General features: G+C 40.6%; 2 protein-coding genes across 7 annotated transcripts in view; both read left to right on the top strand.

Annotated features, from left to right (window-relative positions):
* The window catches only part of mid1 (midline 1), a 32,049-nt gene extending 26,879 nt beyond the window's left edge, over positions 1 to 5,170 (top strand). For all 6 annotated transcript variants that reach the window (XM_080786541.1, XM_080786544.1, XM_080786540.1 and 3 more), the window contains 6 exons: positions 420 to 568; positions 659 to 786; positions 1,560 to 1,703; positions 2,589 to 2,750; positions 2,849 to 3,056; positions 3,456 to 5,170. In XM_080786541.1, coding sequence (XP_080642667.1) covers positions 420 to 568; positions 659 to 786; positions 1,560 to 1,703; positions 2,589 to 2,750; positions 2,849 to 3,056; positions 3,456 to 3,804 — 1,140 coding nt within the window. In that variant the 3' untranslated portion in view covers positions 3,805 to 5,170. The remainder of the gene's footprint in view (positions 1 to 419; positions 569 to 658; positions 787 to 1,559; positions 1,704 to 2,588; positions 2,751 to 2,848; positions 3,057 to 3,455) is intronic.
* A 3,577-nt stretch (positions 5,171 to 8,747) lies between these two features.
* Positions 8,748 to 22,429, top strand: cog3 (component of oligomeric golgi complex 3). Its single transcript, XM_080784956.1, has 23 exons — positions 8,748 to 8,925; positions 9,271 to 9,417; positions 9,519 to 9,580; positions 9,690 to 9,855; positions 10,818 to 10,892; positions 12,179 to 12,271; positions 13,276 to 13,401; positions 13,620 to 13,700; positions 13,814 to 13,857; positions 13,944 to 14,070; positions 15,204 to 15,295; positions 15,612 to 15,751; positions 16,634 to 16,794; positions 17,369 to 17,474; positions 17,582 to 17,676; positions 17,788 to 17,877; positions 18,693 to 18,813; positions 19,146 to 19,234; positions 19,398 to 19,532; positions 19,935 to 20,010; positions 20,124 to 20,251; positions 21,021 to 21,119; positions 21,293 to 22,429. Exons 1-23 carry the CDS (start codon positions 8,767 to 8,769, stop codon positions 21,320 to 21,322), a joined length of 2,442 nt encoding a protein of 813 aa, XP_080641082.1. The 5' UTR covers positions 8,748 to 8,766; the 3' UTR covers positions 21,323 to 22,429.
* Positions 22,430 to 22,676: the final 247 nt, after the last annotated feature.

The raw sequence follows: 22,676 nt of genomic DNA, 5'->3' as shown, positions 1-22,676 counted from the left end.
CAGTTGCAACTTGTTGGTGTGGTGTCATTTGTGTGGATTGGGTAAGAGGCAAGGTTTGTCCAGGGATAATCTCACTAACTGCCTATATGTTTTCATATTTTTTTAATATTTAACTTTCATTTCATTATGGAAGTCAATGGGGGTCAGACTCAGATCGGGCTGAAACCATGCCATGTCTATGATAACATCATAGACCGTGCACAGACGTGCACTGACAGACTGCTGACAACGCATGGTGCTGTGATGCATTGTGAGCTTGTAAAAACCCTTGTACTAAGTCTACATCAATCAATCAATCAATGGAGGACAATTAAGTGCTCACATTTGTTATTGTACTGTATTGTACTGTACTGTGTATTATAGTAAGTATACAACTCAAGCGTAAGCAGCAAAGCTAATTCTGTTCATTTCTTCTCAAGTCTGTGCGGTTGAGGAAACTGGCCCAACAGATAGCTGGCTGCAAGCAATGCATAGAGAGGTCCTCCTCCCTCATCACTCAGGCTGACCAAACCCTTAAAGAGACAGACCCTGCCCGCTTCCTGCAAGCAGCCAAAAGCACTTGTGAGAGGTGAGAGAAAAGGTACAATAAATGGCTGCAATATCTTCCCATAGCTTGATATGTAAGTTTAACATTGTGCATTGGGCTTGTGTGTTCCAGAGTGTGCATGGCAACCGCCACCTCTCAAATCCTGATACCAGAAATAAACCTGAATGACACGTTTGATACTTTTGCCTTGGACTTCACGAGGGAGAAGAAAATGCTAGAAAGCTTGGACTACCTCACAGGTTAATTTGTGGAGCCTAGCAAGTTCATGATTTTTATTTTTTCTTAACACTAAATCTTCCATTCACTCACACATTCACTCACCTTGCAACCATGGTACCAACCTACTCAGGAACAATTGGGGTGTTTTGCTCATCGACACCTTGATACAAAGCCAGGAGGAGCCATGGATCTAAGCGTTTCGGATTCCCAGACTCTACCCCCTGAGCCATTCAGTATAACTGCTATTGTCAGATTTATCAGCTATTTTCTGTGTGCGCACACAACCAAGTATAAATCAGACATTACTATAACCTACGTCTTTTGACCACTTATTTTTTCCAAAGCACCTTTCCTTACTTACTTTGTATACTTATTAAGTAAAGATGCTTCCTGTGTGCTTACATACACGTGCATCTAATGTAGTTGCAGGCCTTTTCAGGAGGCAAAAAACGATGTAACATAGTCTACAGTTTAAGTTTATTTTTTTAATTCATTCAATATACTTTTTTATTGTACAGGCTTAGGGCACAATGTGTAACACTCATTGAACTCCGTATGAGGGCTATGGTTGCCTGATGCCTCAAGGGAACAGTAAAATACTGTAACTCAATTACAGGGCATATTGCTTTTCCAACAAAAACGATTTGCAAAGCACTAAACCTGTACAACTGATCTCTGCAACTGATTACAGGATTCTTCTCTTGCTTGTTTTCTCCCTCCAGAATGTAATCCACTCTCCACAACTCTGACAGTTGTCCTAAAAGGACGTTTGACTTTGTTTTCCCTTTTGCAGCGCCAAATCCACCAGTGATCCGCGAGGAGTTATGTACAGCTTCTTATGACACCATCACTGTTCACTGGACATCCGATGACGAGTTCTGTGTTGTATCATATGAACTCCAGTATGCCATTTTCACCAGCCAAGCCAATGTCATCAGTAAGTTAACCACATGTACCCTAGCCGCAATTTGCCTAGCAAGTAGGGACCCTATTCAGGGCAGGTCATAATAGGTGAACATTCAGGAAAACCAGGACAAAATATTCTGCAGAAATAGCAGATCTAATACGAGTAAACTTGTAGATCTGCAAATTTCACTATACAATATGCATATATTTTTGGGTCTTTTATGCCTTTATTATTGATCTTACAGATTTACAGTACAATGAAGTGTAGGGTTTCAGTGGTTAAATGTGTGGCTTTTCTCATGGAGTAAGTATTAATGTTTGTTGTGGAAAACATCAATAATGAGAGGAATTCTTCTGCGGAGTCCTCTAAATGGTTTGAGGGATTCATTACATTATCCAGATGCAATAAAGCATTCATCTTGTCTCCTCCTTTTGTGTGGATAATAAGATAATAAGATAATCTTTGGCACAGATTAATCTAGATCAGGTCGGTATGAAACTTCAGACAGGCTGGATTCCAGTCCAGATGTAGATTACAGGTCCAATATTGGCCTTTCACTGAAGTGGGTGACTGATTGTTTGAACAGATCATACTAACAAGGTCACAGCGTGTTCAATTAACTAATCTGCCCTCTTCTGCCCCAGTGCCCAAGTATACTTTGGTCGAGTTGGAATGCTATTGTACTTTAAGGGTCATGTATTCCCAGAGTAGTGTCAACTATAGGGGGTTAAAAATAACTGTACAGTAGTTACACTGTATTGTCACACAAATTCGTTCAAGGGGCCCCTCGCCCCTGCCCTGAGTTTGAACTGAGTCAACAAACGTATATGTATACAGATTGTCACATGTAGTTGTCAATCATGTAGTTGCTTCTGATCCCTTCTCATGAATCATCTGTTTCTGCCTCGGCTGTAGGTTTGTGTAACTCAGCTGACAGCTGGATGATAGTGCCGAACATCAAGCAGAACCACTACACAGTGCATGGGCTCCAGTGTGGCACCAAGTATGTTTTCATAGTCAAGGCCATAAACCAGGCGGGGAGCCGCAGCAGTGATCCTGGGAAGCTAAAGACCAACAGTATGTCTTGTTCATGTGGTATATTACCCTTGGCAATTATAGAATATATTCTGCAAAACTACCAAGCAAATCAAAACGCTTTGAATGCATCTTTGTAGGTCAACCATTCAAATTGGACCCAAAGTCTGCTCACAAGAAGCTGAAAGTGTCCCATGACAACCTGACTGTGGAGAGGGACGAGGTGTTGTCGAAGAAGAGCCATGGCCAAGATCGCTTCACCAGCCAGAGCAGCTATGGGGTCACAGGGAACGTCTACATTGACAGTGGCCGCCATTACTGGGAGGCGCTGATAGGAGGAAGCACATGGTTGGTAACCATATTGAGAAGTGTCTTATAAATTATTATGGAGAACTATTTTTAAATTATGTATCTAGGTCACTTTAGGGGCGATGAGTCGCACCTGCTGTGATTATGTGGGAGTTTGGCACGCAGTGGGGGTGACAGAAAATGGAGTACATCTTTATATGGAAGTCAATATGACCTGAGGCTGAGGAAGATCCACAGCGGATCAAAATGTTTCATTTTTGTAATAAAGCATGTGTGCAAACTGCGCACCCTGCCTTTTTGAACTGAAGCCTCTTTCAGCTATACACACAGTCGATGTGTGTATAGCTAAGTTTCCTTTAAATTATGTATCTTGTGAGATTTTCTATGCCAGAACATTTTGGCTTTTTAACTGCAAAACTTTCTGTACTTTCCTACTAGGTTTGCAGTGGGCATTACTTACAAGTCGGCACCGAGGCATGAGTGGGTAGGCAAGAACTCAGCCTCCTGGGTGCTGTCACGTTGTAACAACTCCTGGGTGGTGCGTCACAACAGCAAGGAGATGCCCATTGAGCCTTCCCCCAACCTGCGACGAATTGGGGTGTTACTGGACTATGACTCTGGGTCTCTGTCATTCCATGATGCTGTGGGCTCACAGCACCTGCACACCTTTGACATTGCCTTTGCTCAACCGGTCTGCCCTGTGTTCAATGTCTGGAACAAATGTTTAACAATCCTCACTGGACTGCCCATCCCAGATCACCTAGAGGGGACAGACTGCCACAATTAAGAAAACCTGTCTAACTGGATCTAACCAGGCAAGAAGGACCACAGACTCTATTTGCAGTGGGCAAGGTCAAAACAGTAGCTAAAAGGATAACAAAGAACGGCTTTGCAGGCTTCATAGATATTAATTGATTCTTTAAATAATTATTTGAAACATGATTTACAAACATGTCTTAGAAACATGTCTAGATTATTTTCATGCTTTGCACTTTCATGCACATTGCTCTGCTGGTTTGTGTTGAGCAGTGGTGGACAGTAACAAAGTACAACTTGAGTATTGTACAAATGTTTTTTTGTGTTTGTGGGGGAGGGGATTTATGGCTGCTACTCCACTACATTTCAGACATATTTTCACTCTACTACATTTCTAGGAAGGGACCCCCGGGACCCAAAAAAATTATAAAAATACAAAATAGCTGATCTACAAAGTCATAGAAATGTTCACAATGTTTTTAGGTTTTATAATTCAAAATGTATTTATCAAAAGAAAATGTACTTTGTAATTGTACTTGGATATTTAAGCATTTTTAAAAGCATGTACTTTTGAATACTTAAGTATTTTTTACAAGCAATTACTAATCTGACCTAAGTAATCTGAGTAACTTTCGCTTGTTGAGTTGAGTTACTGAGTAATATTTGATGACCAGGAGTATCTATTCTTTGATTCAAGTACTGGTGTTGAGTACTTTTGTCCACCACTGGTTTTGAGGGTTTGGTTATAGGAATAGGGTATTTTGAATTACATTGCAACTATTTTCATGCAGGCACAGGGTCTCTTTAATGCATTTTTTTAGTTGACAACATCATTTGAAACCGTTTGAGTAATGAGTACAAAATGATAATCTTGAAAAGTCATAACAACAGTTCTACAGAATGGATCAAGTCAACCACAGTGCCCTACAGCCTACACGAGAGAGCATAGTGATCTTTGAAGACTCTACTAAACATTTTCCATGCATCTTTTCAATGTCTTAGCACTTTCAGCACACAAAAGCCTGCCACCTGACACTCAAATTGTCTTTACAGTACTGTTGCAAATGTTTTAAAAGAAAATTGTAAAGATTGGATACATTTTTAAATAATTTTAGAAATGTATTTTAAACTGCATTTTAAACTGCATTTTAATTATTTATTAATTGTAAAGGCAATAGTCAAGTTTATTTTGTAAATATAATTAAACAGACAATTTTAAAGTTAACATTGTCAATTTATTGATGTTGGCCTCATACAGTACAGAATGACAATAGAGAATTTGGGTCACTGTACAATAAAGGTCTTGACCTGCTCTACTGTATGTAAAGTGTCATGAGATCACTTTTATTGTGATTTGGTGCTATATAAATCTAACCTTACTTGACTTGTCAAACCTACTCTGCACCACAATTTTCAATTGCGGAAATTGCCGAAATTGGAAATTGCGGAAATTGGAAATCGGAAATTGTGGAAATTGGAAATTGCGGAAATTGAAAATTGCGAAAATTGGAAATTGCGGAAATTGGAAATTGCGGAAATTGCGGAAATTGCAAATTTAATTTGCGAGTTGTAATAATTTGATTATGAGTGTCACCATGTCCATATGGTTTTACATGCACAGAAAATACTGTTCAGACAAATATATATTGAACTAGAAATGCACTCTCTCTCTCGAGATGCAAACTTGTGTGCAAGCAGAGCGCGCCGTGAAGTGCGGTCACCACTGCTGGTACGACTGCTGCTCTGAGTCCCAAAGCTCTCTGCTGCTGTCTGGGTACGACTGCTGCTCTGAGTCCCAAAGCTCTCTGCTGCTGTCTGGGTACGACTGCTGCTCTGAGTCCCTATAGAGCTCTCTGTCTGGGTACGACTGCCACTCTTAGTCCTAGAGCTCTCTGCTGTTCTAAATCCTTTAGACCCGTTATTGACCTTATACAAACCTTGAAATGTACCTTAGTTACGTCACCAAGAATGGTGGTCCCATATTGGCTGTTGGAGGATGGATACATACATACATACATACCAATCTTGAAACGTATACTTTAGTTACGTCATCAAGAACAGTGGGCCCTTATTGGCTGGTGGAGTACACCGACATTCATACATACCCATCCGATCGCAGTACTTGCGCACTCTGCGCATGTAATAACATCAAGATGTTTCATCACTTATTAACATAGACCATCACCTTCATGAAACTTACTTACGCTATTCGCCCCCAATTGGGCATAAGGCATTGATAATGTTCCTCCACCTATCACAGTCTTTGGCAACCAGTTGTGCCGTGCCCCACGAGAGACCCATCTCCAGTAGCTCAGCCTCTACAGTTCTGCGCCAGGTGATCTTAGGTCGGCCTCGTCTTCCTTTTCCCCGGTGGTGGTCAATCCATCTGAGGGCCACTTTGGGGATCCGCTCTGGGGGCATTACATATACGTTTGGACGGGACAGCACATATTACTGAACACTGCACATACAATGCAATATAAATATGCCGGATTTAACAATTTCCATCTCTAGACCCTAAACAGAAAACAAAACAAAAAGAGAACATATACAATTTACAATTTAGGCATTTAGCAGACGCTCTTAATCCAGAGCGATTTACATTAAGCAAGAACAAAAGCATGGGAATACATCACATAAAAACATTTATGAACATTAATAAGGGGTATACAAACAAGAGAGAAAAAACAACAGCAAAAAGGCCAAGTATACGAGATACAAGACACTCAAGAAAACTAATAAAACCTATATTTTAGCCTATTAAAAATGCTCCATACGATACTAACATTCTGACACAAATTCCTCTGACATCTCTCTTGATCCTCAAATAACATGGCTAGAATATCACACAGGGCTTCCTTTTGACTGGGGGGGGATAAAAGTAGTTTGAACTTACTGTGACCTCCCTTCAGACACCCCGGGGAAATTGATCTTGACAGAGAACATTTCTTACACCATACACTGCTAAATCCTCAGTGTTAATGTTTCCATTTGTACACCCTGAGAGAGTTAAATGAACACCTAGATCTGTTGGTTTAGGAGATGTGTACATGCTTGTGTATAAACAAACACTAGAGGCCATTTATGTACTTTGGTGACACTGACCTGTAAACACATTTCTGGCCTTGACTTCACACTGCTGTCCTTCTGCAAATGAAAACATGTAGTGTAACCTAACCTTTTTTTTCTTTCTTTTTTCAAGGGCCAAATACAGTTTGGTACACACAGGTTTAATGTTTGTCTTTAGTTCAAAATTTGATAAAAGCATTGACAATGAAGGGAACATTTATGATAATGTGTCGTTTACGTCATATTGTCTCTTTATTGTTAATACCTTTTGTTTTACATCACCATTACATCACCTAATCAACACTACAAAAAACCCTATACCTAGTCCATTTCGCCCCCTCTATTTCCCATTCCAAGTGCATTTGTCTTATATGTAACGCCAGGCCACTATTCCAAAGCCCGCTCAGGTACATATTGAAACTATTTTCAGCAGGGGTATAGGATACTAATTATTTCGGTGGGTAGATCTCGTTGAGCCGGTCATTTTGAAAGTAGCTCTCAAGTCAAAAAAGTGTGGGCACCCCTGATGTAGGTTGTAATTATTTTACAAATTTTACAAATTATAATAACATAATAATAATACTTTGATAACATTAATGCCTTGACAGTATAATGTGGCAGAGAATAATAATGAATGTCTTATGAAAAAAAAAATGTTCAAAATGATTGATGTCAGACGTACCAATCTGGATGAAATAGTTAAAGGCTAGGGAGTTAATTTGATGTGCATTCCACTATATACCCTTATGAAAAAAATGGTAGAGCTTCATCACAACATCAACATAGAAATAATATTCTTCCAAAAAGGTCAGACATCAACAGAAAATTCAAGTAGCCTAAATTATGGTTTTACTGGTTTCTTTTATAATGATGAACATGACCTGAAGTAAAAAAAAAAACTTAAAAAAAAAAAACTTAGCTCTTATGTCATGTGGAGAAAGGAATAATTGAGGCGTTATTTCAGAGGCTATACATAGTCTTAAATGCTCTAAATTTGGGATTTTGTGTACCTATATAGGCCTTCTATAGAGTTATATCCTGTACAATTAAAAGTGTGTTGCTACTGTACCTCTAGTCTAAGGTTGCTAGTATAGTACAGTATACCTCAACCTATATGCAACTATGATGAACACATGATCCATTTGCTTCTCTCCTAAAGTCCACTACCTTTCATTTAGGAATGCATTTTCATCACCTCCAGAGTAGGCTACAGAAAGGTTGTGTTCATAAATTAAAGTTTGAAATTTAAACATTATGTATGTAATTTCCACATGATTAAATGTACATTCCTGAGCTCCACCTGGTGGAGCCAAGTTTTAATTATCATTATTATTATTTACTTTAAGTACAATAAAATACAGTGCTTTCTTGGATTAAATCCTTTTAGGATTGTATCGATCTAGGATTGTATTAAAAAACTGTAGGCCTACTCTTCTGTGCTTTTTTGTTGTTGTTGCAAACTGTTAATACAATAGGCTATTCAATCAATCAATCAATCAATAAATCAATCAAGCAATCAAACTTGAATAAATGTACTTTATATAGTTATAGGCATACTTTAGATTAGACCGCTGAGCATCATGCAGTTAAAATGTCTATTTTGGTCACAGTGTCCACTACTGAATGACCGGGTTCGATTACCGAATCGAGAGTTCCATCACGCAGGGGAATTTGGGAAATCCTGGTTTCTACTCCAAAAGAAACAGTCCTATCCGCTCTAGAGCCCGCCACTGTATCTGGCAAATTGTGCGAACACATTAATGCACGCGTTGTTTCCGTGTCCGGTCGAGACGCAGACCGGATTAGCAGTCTACCGTCAACATCAAACCAGACATAAGCTTATTCATCAAACTCCGCCCACTTTCCCGGAACGGGAAGTATCTGTTTGTTGCTGCTGACGTTGGTGGCTGTGCTGTTCAAAGTGATGATGGCGTCTATAGATCAGTCTATTTCGGATGAAACGCGTGAAAAACTTTCGTTATGGGACCGACGTGTCGATGGAATAGCCCCCCTCACAGAGAGACAGGCAGACTCCATCCTTGAGATTCGATCTGCCGCTGAGACACTGTCAATTCCTTCAGAGGTGAGATGCCATCGAAGCCAGCTAGCAAGCTAACAAGGTTTCCAGTCTTATACCTGCTAAGGATTTATTATTACATTATTATTAACTATGGTGCATAGCTATAATTTATAGTTATGTACTGCTCTTAATTTGGTATCTCAACCAAACTGTAATAGCCTCGTAAAGTAAGTAGTAAGTAGCCTACTAAATCTGGCTAGCAGTGGCTTTCCCTCAGCAAAAGCAAGTTTGCTTTTGAGACAGACCCAGTACAACACCCCGGCCACGTCAAGCCATCCACAGATTCATTCCACACACTGTAAATGAAAGCTAGAAAAGTAATAATACTCCACCCCGCTTCTTTTTCAGTTGCCCATTGAGGACTTGTGTAGCCTTTCGTCACGTTCTTTACAGTCCCCATTCACAACAACTGTGCCAGCCTCAACAGAAGATGTCCTGCTCAAGGGCTTCCAAATACTTGATATGGAGAGTGACAGGATAGAAACTGCACAACAGGTGAATTACATTACCTACCTCTATAGCGACGTTGCCAGCAACATAGATACAGACTACAGTATAGCCATATGCACATAATTTGAAACCTATTTGTTTTGCAGTTTTTCTCTTGGTTTGCGAAGCTACAGTCCAAAATGGACCAGGATGAAGGAGCGAAATACAGGTGCCCTGTTACATGGCCTTTCTAGCTCTATTTTGAAAATTAGTTTAAAACCAGCGAATAAGCTGCATCAATTAAGCTAAATGAGCTTAAATGTGTGCATCTCCTTTAGGGAAACCAGAGACCACCTAAATTGCTACCAGGAGCAATGTGATGCTATTCTGAAAGATGTCAATGCAGCCCTGGAGCATCTGGAGTCCCTTCAGAAGCAGTACCTGTTTGTATCTAATAAGACAGGCACCCTACATGAGGCCTGTGAGCAGCTGCTTAAAGAGCAGGTAAAATAGCATTTACCCCTGTCGGCAAATACATATCAATATATCAATCAATATATAGATTTAAAACTATATAGACTGATATTTAGAACTAATAACCAACCTAATCTTGCTCATCGATTCATCAAGAAGCATTTTTTTTTAAATTGACACGAAAACACACACACACACACACACACACACACACACATATATATATATATATATATATATATATATATATATATATATATATATATAGATTGTTTATAATCGACTTAGCTCTGGTCCATAGCTCTAATGCCTTTGCATTAGAGGCTTAGAGCTATGCTACTCTTCTCATCCTGCGCATGAAATGCAGACCAGCCTCTCATCTGTAGCGGAAATATAAAGAACGTTTTCGCCACTCGCCAATACAAAGGCAGCTTGTGGTGTTAGAAATCCTACTTTCCTCAGTGGACGCACTCTTGAGCCCCCCACCTGTATAAAATGCACTTTTTGGCCAGAGAGTAGGGATGTCCCGATTTTTACGTTCCCGATCCGATTCCGATATATATCTTGTGTTGTGTTTATAGCAGACTCCTCACTCATATGTGCACTTGAAGTTTGGGCAACTCAAAAACAAACTCCACATTTACTGTATTTACCTGCCATAGTGTCAACCCCTTACACCTGTGTCGGATCGGTGGTTAGACTGGCACTAAAAAGTGCATTTTATACGTGTGATGGGGGGCTCAGAGGGCGTCCACTATGGAAAGTAGGCTTTCTAATATCACAAGCCGCCTTTGTATTGGTATCAAAGGCGCCGTCTGCTTCAAATAACTTTATTGACATTGTCTCAAGACCACCTCCCTCCGGCTCCAACCACTGCAGATGTGCTAGTTAAATTGTATTAACACAATAACAATGTAAAATAACATTCTCCAATTATTTGTTCAAATAGGGTTGTAGCTTTAAACATGACTTTCTATTTTCTCTTTTTACAGTCAGAGCTTGTTGATCTGGCAGAGAATATACAGCAGAAACTTTCATACTTTAATGAGTTGGAAACCATAAACACGGTATGCTGATTTTTCTTTTTATTAAGTCCATTTCATGTCTGTATCCCAGCAGATAACTTGGTAATAATATGATACCACACACAGTACTTTCTCATTTATATTTTGGAGAGTTAAAAGTAACTTAATTAAAGCTGCTGTAAGCAATAATGTCAAATTTCTAATGACTTTGTTTTTTATTCATTTTTTTGGTATTCAGACAGCCAGCAATGAGTAAGACACTGCCTAAAATAATTTAGTCTCTGTGACACATCCAGGGGCCACAATCTGCATTCAAAGATGTTCCTAGAAGCTTTGAACATATTATTCTTAAAGTTTTGACATATTATTGCTTATAGCAGCTTTAAGTTAATGTTGGTTCCTCAATTTTTTTTAAGCATGTGTATTGATCTGACGGGTGCTTGAGAATCAATTCTAGATAAATAACATAACATATTTGATAATATGTGAAGTGGCCAATACATTTTAAATTTTAAATTTGTTTTGCAATCACATTATAGAATGTTGTGTAGTGTCTAGACAATGGAACATACAGGACCATAATTCTGTTTCAGCTCAGAAAAGAAAGCAAGAATGATTGTCTCCACCAGGCCAAAGGCATGGGGAGAGAGTATGTTTTGGGTCCGTCCGCCCGTCCGTCTGTTACCAGCTAATCTTCGGCACCGTTAACCCGGTCGATGCCAAATTTTGCACACACTCCCTGGATGCCAACGATGAACCTCTGCCCCAAATCTTCCAGAACGGCCTGTTATAGTGCCACCAGGAGGCCGACTTTTGTAAAACACATTTTTTGATATTACTCCTCCAGATTCTGTCCCACAATCCTGCAAATCCTTACACAGTATTTATATAGTCATGTGTTCAAGACGGATCTGTCCGATATTTCATATTCCATCCTAATTGGCTAACATTGGCTTTCAAAGTTTGCAGGATTGGCCCGTTTTGAACAAAAAGCCTCAAATCATGAACGCAGTTTGCCATTCACATGAAATCTTTCACTGACTTTCCTACTAGGCAGAGGAATATATCCCACCCTTTTCACATTGGCCTGTTATAGCGCCACCAACAGGTGGAGAACAGGTGGAGCGCCACCAACAGGTGGCACATTTTTGGAACAAAATGCCTCAAATTGCCATGCAAGGCGTAAGAATAAATGCCAACGTTTGCACATTGGCCTATTATAGCGCCACCAGGAGGCCACAACCTGACCTGCCCTGGAGGAGACCTGTGCCCTGAGGGGCACTTGATCTAGTTCATTTTCAAGCCCTGCTTTTTCTCTTTTTTTGCAGAAATTGAATTCACCCACCTTATCTGTAAACAGTGAAGGTTTTATACCAATGCTGTCAAAGTTGGATGACTGCATTGAATATGTTTCTTCAAATGTAAGTATCTGTAAATCAGAAAAAAAATATGTTTTATAGTCTGCAAAATAATGTTTTTATTTTATCAAGATTCTAAGAACCAGTAGCTGCAGTAAAAGAGGAGAATATGCTGCTTTATTGAAATGTAAATCTCACCCCACATTTAAAATGAATAAATACTGTATATCTTTGCATATTTGAATCGCTAATTGTAAAGCATGCTGATGACAATGTTTAGAAAGGCTTCTCCATTAAAAGAGTAATGAACGCTCTCGCCTACTACACAGATGTGAAAATCAACTAAAGTTGGGTGAATGGAATGGGGGTATTCGTGATACAGGCACTCTTGCTCCAGGGTGGGTGTACATGTACCAGCTGGCTGTCATTGCACTTAGTTGAACTAAATCTGCTATAAATCACAGCGCCTCAAACACTAGGAAACATCAACAGATTACAGCTGCTATAGCCTTGACTGTTTGAAGGCGAGAAATTTGAATTCTTCTAATCCCTATCGAGTGCTGACTATATCTATAGTGACCTACACTGTTAATTACATGCACATCCTTAAATGAGCAATCATGCTAACGTGTTATGTTGCTGCAAATTATGTTGTTTTTACCATCACTGTCAATAACTCTTTCTCCAAAAGTAAACTCTGACTTCATTTTCTCAGGCGTGTCAAGAGTTATCAAATTATGCAGAATTATGTGACTTTCAACCTGTAGATGGCAGCACTGACAATACATTACCTGTGTTTTAGTTTTTTGTCATATTGGAAATGTTGAAATCAGGACTAGGATTGACACATTTGATCAATGAAGGCATACAGCTCAAATGCATGATTTGGTGTTTCATTACTCTTTAAATTGCTACACGTGCCTTTTCACTCTATATATTACTAGTTAGGTTTTCAATTATACATTGAAAACAAAAAAGTCCTATAATTACTAGGGTTATACTATAACATGGACTATAACTGTATGTATTGTAATAACTCATATTTTGTTTATTACCATTAATTGCAGCCAAACTTCAAGGACTACCCAGTTTATATGGTCAAGTTTAAACAATGTCTTTCCAAAGCTATGCATTTCATAAAGAGCCACATTGTGAACACTATGCAGAATCTCACCAGCCAGTTAACTAAACGGGTAAGAAAATGTAAATGAAAATGATCCATACAGCATAAAACCCCTGTCATATGTTGAAAAAAGAACACATGACAAGGTGTCCCAATATAGGAAAATTATAACTTCTACTCAGTCCTCCACCTCTTCCATTATCTTCCTATATTGGGACACCTCTTCATGCATTATCATCACTTATATAATAATATACTGATCACTTACACGTCTCTCATCATTTTCAGGATCCATTGGGCTTGGCCAATGCGGACAATGCCTTCACGTTATACTATGTCAAGTTTAGAGCTGCTGCACCCAAAGTTAGAGTGAGTATATATTGTTATATAACATTATTGTCTATAGTATATAGATAGACCTATGATCATGATTATCAAATTATGAATTAAAACAACATGCATTTGTAATGTATTTCTTGCAGTCACTCATTGAACAGATAGAGCAGCGGGCGGTGAAGATCCCAGAGTAAGTATTGCGAGCTGTGCATTCTAAAATGCCTTTGCTTGCTTGATTGCTTTCTTGCTTGATTGATTGAATCCCTCCATACTCAGGTACTGTCAGCTTCTAGATGAGATACATCAGTGCTACCTGGACCAGAGAGAACAGCTCCTCAGCCCCAGCATCACGTCCACCATCACTGAACTGACTGGCCAAAACAGCAAAGACCACTGTGCACTGGTGAGAATCACAATCGGCTTTATGGTCACATCACTTTTTTACAAAGTAAAAGAGTGTAAAATTAGTTTTGACGCATAGGTCCCATCGTATCGTTTTACCATAGAAAAATAAAGGGAAGAAGGGAGGGAGGGAGGGGGGGGGGGGGGTGGTGATCAAGAAAAGAACAAAGTAAAAAATTGATAATATAGGCCGGACGGTTAGATCAACCGTCTGGACACCTAGGCTGCTGAGCCAGCCTGACTGTGTGCTGCGGGTTCGACTCCCAATCCCGACGGCCTTTGCCGCGTGTCTTCCCCCCCATCTCTCTCAATCTACTTTCAACCTATCAATAAAGAAAGAAAAATCCCCAAAAATATATCTTTTAAAAATAGATAATATATGAAGGTGCGTGTCTGCGTGAGCATAGCAGCAGATGTATACTGTATGCATTATATATACTTATGAACGTTAGTTAAGGTGCTAGAATTTAAAAAGAGACACACAGAGACAAGTCAGTGCGTTGTACATGGGATTAACGTTCAAAATGTCAGTGTGTGTCAACTGCATAATCCACATAAATTAGACTGACACCGGAATAATCTGTGGGTCCATGAGAGCAAAGAGAAAAAAAGTAAAGTCCCTTATCCCTGTATAGTCCACAGGTGGTACAAGGAAGAGCTAAGTCCAAGTCACTTGTCTCTGGTACATGGACAGAACCAGATAGGGCTGGACAATTCACCGAAAATATATTGAAACCGTTATTTAGAACCAATTACTGAATAATCAAGCACGTTTTTGTATATATTTTCTCACATATCAACAAATCGATACAAAATAATTAAAATGTATTCTTTTGTACGAAATAATTCAAATAGATTATTTTTGTACAATGGTAGTGTACAAAAATAGCACGGTGGTTATGAAAATACACTGAATTATGGATTTTTTAAATGTATATTTTGTAGATCACTGACGAAAGGCATTAAGGCAACCAGAGTTCATTCCCATTTTAGGCCAAAGAAAGGCTTACATGGTGTTTTTAGCCCCAGTCCCTCTTGCCATCTCTGTTCAGTTTGACTTTTCATGGAGCCATCCATAGTACTATATGTCTATGTGTGCAGTGCTGCAGGCTGTGATCCTGTGTGTTCCTACAGGTGCGCAGTGGCTGTGCCTTCATGGTTCACGTCTGCCAGGATGAACACCAGCTGTACAATGAGTTCTTCTCTAAACCTACAACCAAGCTAGAGTGAGTCGAGATGCACAGTGAATCATTGTCGGGCTGCATGCATACGTACAATAACTACTTATTTAGGAGGCTGGGCTCACTTGCATTTCCGTGTGCACTTATGACTAAGTACTATGAATGTACATTTTATCTGACAGTGTACAAAATAAATAAGAGTCATCTGTTTTTGATATTTTTTTAAAGATGACAAGCGTACCCCCATATACACCATTTACACATTTTGCATTATTTCTTATATGATCACAAGCGAATGCTGGCTTCTGTGCCTTGTAAAGGCAAGGCGTTTCATCAAAGTCTTTGTTTTTGTCCCGGACAGTGAGCTGCTAGAAAAGTTGTGTTTGTCCCTGTATGATGTCCTCCGGCCACTAATCATCCATGTCATCCACCTGGAGACGCTCTCTGAGCTCTGTGGCATCCTCAAGAACGAGATGCTGGACGACCACGTACACAACAATGGTGGGGTGTTTGTTTATTATTTATTTCTCATTTCCATTGTTTCATTGTCATCCTTAAAGCTTGTTGAACCTGTCACACCCGCCAAGAACACATCCATATTTATGGATGGAGGAAGCGCCCCACTGCAGTTGTTGGAGCTTATTGGATACTTACAGTAGGCTCATAATGATGGAAATGTATTACTGCTGCCTGTATTGTGGTGTTTTGTGGCACTGACACGATGCTTCAGCACAATTTGCATAGTACGTATACCTGATTCACATCCCTTTGGCCTGAATCCAAAATGCTTCTAACAACAGATATTGATCCACAGGCATCAACATCTGCCATGGGCCTTTACTATACTCAATGACTGGTTTGTTTTATCTCTGGCTCTCACAAATGTGTAACAACATCAGCAATTAATGTCTGATTTATAGCAGACTAGCAGATCTACAAGCTCACAACGTGCCACGCTGTGATTCGTTGTGAGCTTGTAGATGGCTTTTTCTAGCGTGTGACACTTTCTGGTGCATCCATGCACAGTATAAATCAAGCCTAACTGTTGAACTGAGGCTCAAAGATCAGTTCATGCAAAAGTGGCAAAGTGAGCTTTGAAATTATGACCTGTGATATTGATGTAAAATCCAACCTAAACTGGAAGAAATATCTGTTGTGTCAAAACTAAAAGCACAGACAGGCTATTTGAACATTTTGGGTGAACGGCACCAGAATTCCTGCAGTCATTGGAAAATGTAGTGGTTGGATAGAAATCAGACAATCTGCAGCCTTTTGTAATGACACCCGCTTGGGCAAGTGGTTGATCTATCCGCTTAAGAGCGTGTGTGTGTGTGTGTGTGTGTGTGTGTGTGTGTGTGTGTGTGTGTGTGTGCGTGCGTGCAGCCGGTCAGTTGGGGGCCTTCGAGGCGGCGGTGAAGCAGATGCTGGAGGATGTCCAAGAGAGACTCGTCTACAGGACTCACATTTACATTCAGACCGATATCACTGGCTACAACCCTGCTCCAGGGGACCTGGCCTACCCGGAGAAACTGGAGATGATGGAGGTGACTCACATATCCTCTATACTGGGGTGTATGTTTGTTTACCTGCACAAGACTTAAAGTCACTGGAGACGGAATGTTTATATTATGCTAAACACGGTATGTTTATTCACTGTTGGACAAGTTATGAAATGGATAACTTTATTAATCCTTTCATGCATTTATTTTGCTTGGAAAGCATAGACTGTAAGTCTTAAAAGTCAAGTCACCAAGCTTTGTATGAGGGGGGGAATTAATTAAATTAAGTCGTGGTGATGTAAGCACATCTGGCTTCTAATAAACTAGCTTTGCGTAACGTAATTTAATTAATTGAGCTTGAGCAGGGGGGCTGGTTATTTGCCAAAGCTGTTCGCACACATAACAGGCACTGCCTGTTATGAAAATGTCGTGTTCAAATTGTGTGAGGAAATGTCCTTGCAACTAATTAATTTGGCAATTATAAAAATAAACAAATAAAGTGCATCGATTTAATCTAGCAGCGAAAAACTGTAAAATTGGTTAATTGCTTAAAAACAAATGGGAGGAACCACACTTTTAACACCCCCCCCCCCCCTTTTCCCTCCCCATGTTGGAACAGAGAATTGCTCAAAGCATAAAGGAAGAGCAGGTGAAGCTGGTGTCACAAGAGTCTTTTTCTGACGTACAGCTTGAAGATTCAGACATCAGAAGAAACAGCAATGCTGGTCAGTGTACTCCACTAGCTGGAATTGTATCATTGCTGCCATGGTATGGTCGTGATTCTCCCTAAATTGTGCTTTGTGGCTCTCCATTTGTGTACATGTGAACACAGGGACATCTGTTTCTCCTGCTGACCTGCATGGCATGTGGTACCCTACAGTCAGAAGAACACTGGTTTGTCTGTCCAAGCTCTACAGGTGTATAGATGTGAGTCATTGCTTGCCATTTTGCACATCTCTTGGTATGGAATACATTATTCACAATTGCATTTCTTCGGCTGTTTAGTGTTTTCTGATGTGTTTTCTTTTTCCCTTCCAGAGGGCAGTCTTCCAGGGTTTATCTCAAGAAGCCTTATCTGCCTGCATCCAGTCCCTGCTTAAAGCCTCTGATATCATCCTTAAAAACAAGGTTCTGAACTTTTTATTATGAGCCCCACTCTGTTGATGTATTAAATGATTTTAGAAAGCATGCTTCAATTTTACTTACTTTTCAAGACTAGTGGTCCATAATTAAAACAGTGGAAGAGTCAACTTAAATTCTTGATGCTTAATTTATACTTTGTAAAATACAAAAGATTGTAGATGCATGTGACACATTGTGATGTAACACATTGTAGATCTGCTATTTTCAGTGCGCGACACCAGCATGCAACAAAGTATAAATGGGGTTTAATGATGCTCTGTCGAGCTGATCAGCAGAGCAGACCTTACTTTATTACTAGTGTGGTTGCAGTAGGCAACCAGACTATAGTTGCCCGATAAACATTCCGTATAAACGTTTTGTGATGCCATGTGGCTTCATATGACGCCATGTGAGTCAATACATCATCATACTTGGCAAGCTGCTCGAGGGAATTTGCAACCACACTTCTCACCTTTTGCATCTGCTGTCATTATGAATGGTAACGGGCCCATGTCAACCTCGCCTCAGCTCAGTAGCATCAATCTGATTCCGCCCCAATCTGACTCCGCCCCATGCTAATGAAGTTGTTTTTCTAACATTTACCGGTATGTCTCTATCTGAGCAATAAATGTTGCCAAATGCCTGTTCTCGGTGTAACATTCCCCTTTTTGTTAATCAACAATTATTGGGTCTATCGTGGTTCTCTCAGGGCTTGTGCTCTTCATGTACTCTCTGTGCCTCAGTCAGCCAGCACATGCCCTTCTGTGGTAGCTGCTGCCTGCGGTGACTCGCCTCTAACAGTGTGGTTTCATCTTCTGTAGACACAAATAGACGGGCAACTGTTCCTGATCAAACACCTGCTGATAATGCGCGAACAGATTGCCCCCTTCCACACCGATTTTGCCATCAAAGAAATCTCCCTGGACCTGAAGAAAACACGAGGTGAGATAATTAAAAGGGGTGGGGGGGTGGGGGGGTGGGGTGGCTTGTTGCTCAGCTCCATAAAGCCAATCATTACATTATGTCCTCAGTGCTCATTAAGGTACTTGTGCCCATCACATGCACCAATGGCAACAACTAAAGTGGAAATTACAGTGTAATCTAACACCATAATGTACATTAACGTTTGGCTGAGGGCAGACATGCTCCTCCTGTTGCCTCCCCCACCCCACCATCCGATCTGATCTCAGTCAAGGTCATGTTTACTTTCTACCACTAGAGGGCAGTAGTATTCTGCATCCAGTCAGATCTAATCTTTGTGCTCTCATGTTCAGATGCCGCCTTCAAAATCCTGAACCCGAAGGCTGTTCCCAAATTCTTCCGACTTAACAGTCACAATGCCATACTTGAATTCCTGTTAGAGGTAAAGTGTGTGTGTGTGTGTGTGTGTGTGTGTGTGTGTGTGTGTGTGTGTGTGTGTGTGTGTGTGTGCACGGCATATCACTTCATATACTTTATTTAATAGAGGTCTGCCTTGGGAAATGGCAAGAGATAATATTAAAACATTTCTTCTCTGTGGCCTCCAGGGAACACCGGAGATAAAGGAGCACTACATTGACTCTAAGAAGGATGTGGACCGCCACCTCAAGTTCAGCTGTGAGCAGTTCATCCAGCAGCAGACTCAGATCTTCGTGGGGAATCTTGAGGAGTTTCATACCAAGGTAACTGCTAGATGGAGCAAAGGCAGACTTTGCCACAGGCATAGACTGCACATTCTGACGTTGATTCCTTACAAAAGAGGGGGAAACAACCTTCTTTGCTTATTCACACATTGTTTCACCTTGTTTTTGTTGTTTTGTTTTTTGGCAAAAGAAAAAGCTAAAATAATTAAACCAATCTCAGTTGTTTTTCTACTCAGTGATTTTGCAATTCAGCGACTGCAATTCAGCGCAATTCAGCGAGTCTTTATCTCTGTCTAACAGTGTAACTAACTACTACTGTGCTTTTATTTAAATGTACTTTACCGTAAGTGGCATGGAAATGCTTGTTTTGAAACTAGCATAATTAGTCACTTCCATTCGTCGGATCCGTCAGATTTACTATGGCTTTGTGTCTGCTGTCAGGTGGCTGCTCTCAAAACCATGGCCATCCAAGGAGGTCCCTCATACAATCTCTCCCAGCAACCTTGGGCACAGCCAGGTGAGATTTGTCTGAGGAAATGCCAATGGCATCATAATTTATCAAACTATAGCTTGTGCTATAAGGCATTGCTCACTAATAGTTCTCCCCCTGTGTTTCTATTCTCCTCTTAGCAAAGATCAACGATATAGTGATGGCTACCTACCGGGTGATGAAGAGCAAGCTGCCAGCCACTTTACAGAGCATGTCCTTGTACCTGGCCAACAGAGACACAGAGTTCATCCTTTTCAAGCCTGTCCGGGTGGGTAGCAGAAAGACAAGGGGCTGCCTGAGTCTGTCTCTCACAAGGCATTGTTAAAGATGGAGTGCCACAATCTTTGGGGTTTTTTTCCCAGTTTTTCATGCGTCTATGAGGTGACAGTACTTCATTAGACCCCCTGGAGTCGTTTTGATGTGCAATGGTGTTTTAACTTTGTATTTAGGGTTTCTTCCTGGAGGCTGAACCCTTGACAGTCAAACGGGCCAATACAGTAATATAGTGACATCACACTATCAGCCCCTTCCCTACCCCCTCCCCCTTTATCATACAACAACCGCTGTGGGTGCGGCTTCAGTTCAGGTGGATCACCACCCATCACCACCCACCAGGCAAACCAGGCATACTTAATGAACTGGTGGGCGTGTCCACATAAAAGAATGATTTTAACAAATACTGTACACTTTTTGGAAAAGGTTCTTCCTCCTTATATTATAATACCTGATGATCATGTTTTAGGGTGGAAAAGAATCGTGGCACTCCATCTTTAAGGCTAAGAATATCTTTGCATACCTCCATAGCGAGAACACCACTCGCTTGTAATTAACTACCATTTTTCACTTGATGTTTCACTAATAGTGGAATCTTTGTGCTCTCTGTGCACAGTTCATCATGTGCCTGGCTAAGTGAAGCTGAAAGCGAGGAAACATAAAATACAGCGGTTGACATGGAAACAAGATAGTGAAGGGACCTAGGCCAGAAATATGATTTTCTTTTCCTTCCAGCTTCACTAATAGGATGCCTTTTTCCACAGAATAACATCCAGCAGGTATTCCAGAGACTGCATGCCTTGCTTCAGGAGGAATACAGCGGAGAAGACCTTCAAATCATTGCATGTCCCTCTATGGAACAGGTGAGCTATACTGGCAGCACATACCCAGTAGGTACCGTATCTGTAACGGGTTTAAAAATACACAAAAATTGGTTGTCGGATTGCAAAGTCCCGGTGACTGGTTTCCACACAGAAACATCAGACATGGTTGCTAAACATAGTGAGCATCATTATGCTTCCCTGCTCCTTTTCAGATTAACCTGCTGCTGTCTGTGAATAAGTAGCCTCCAGGAATGGTGTTGCGACTGTGGAGGACTCCCCCTGGATCACAGAGTAGTGGTGCTGTGACCATGAAGCCAAGAGCCCAGTGTGTGTAGGGGGGATGACCAGAGGACTGTGCTTGCCCCACTATCTGGACCGGGCACTATGATGCAGCAAAGTCCCACATAAGGCTAAAGACTCCCCGCCAGAAATGTCATATTCACACTGCAGCCATTTTGATTGGACATTATACTTGGGGGTTGGGGTCAATGGGTCTGACGTAAACAGCAGTTGTGTGAATATGGTCAATAGCTACAAGCACGTTGAGGTGCAGTTATACATCTTGTAGTCCAAAACCCAGAAATCAAGGTTTCTTTTGTTTCTGATTTTGATCAGCTTGTTTGAGTTCAAATTAATGCGTATTAGCAGGGGGTTGCTTTTATGTAGGAGACATCCGCTTGGGATGAGGGATGCTTTTAGATTACAAATGCCTTTCTTGTAACATAACAATGTTCTGAGTATAAAGCGTTTTACACTAAGCGAGGGCGGGAGAGCTAGCAGGGTGAATCATGTGGAGTGCTCAGACAAGGACACTCGAGCCAGGCTAATAGAGGCACTGAGGGTTGTTCATCAGCCAGGTAGCTAATGGGCAGTAGGGGGCTAACACTCAGATGTTTAGATTCCCTTAATGGTAATGGGAGGATAAAAACGACAACATGCTGCACAATATGTAATTCCTTTGTTTAAAGCCGTTTCTCTGTAATGTACAGTAGATATCTTTAATGGCCTGTATGTACACGGCTCTCAGGTTTTAACAGATTTTCCCTTTTTATGGCAATTTTTGCTCTTCATCTGTCAAATGTTCACATCACAATTCTTCCACAAGATGATTCTTTTTTCTTTTTCTTTCCAATGTGTTGCATACATATGTAAAATATTGTGTTTTATACCCTTTCTTTTGTATCTTGGATGCTTAAAACTAATATACTTTTACTTTCAGCAGTTTTGCACTGTATCAAAACAGACATGGGAGTGTTTGCCATCTCCATCCCCAGAGAGCAACAAGGTTGCTCAAATTGGCATTGTAAAATGATGTGTATAGTTAAACTATTTATGAACATTCTGATTAAAAAAAAGTGGTTAAAAAAAGTATAGTGGCTGTTATCATGGTCTCACATTTTTCTAACAAGACTAAAGAGTTTACAGGTCATGCAGCTCCATAAACCCAACTGGGCCCCAGTGACCTGAATGTGGGGCCACTGGCTCAGGACGTCCAATGATCCATGGGTCGGCGGTTCGAATCCCGGCTCCTCCTGTTTACATGTCGAAGTGTCCTTGGCAAGACACTGAACCCCAAATTGCTCCTGATGTGCTGGT

Source organism: Protomyctophum bolini (assembly GCF_963924005.1).
Source record: "Protomyctophum bolini genome assembly, chromosome: 16".
Lineage (NCBI taxonomy): Eukaryota > Metazoa > Chordata > Actinopteri > Myctophiformes > Myctophidae > Protomyctophum > Protomyctophum bolini.
This window is presented reverse-complemented; position numbering and strand designations above follow the sequence as displayed.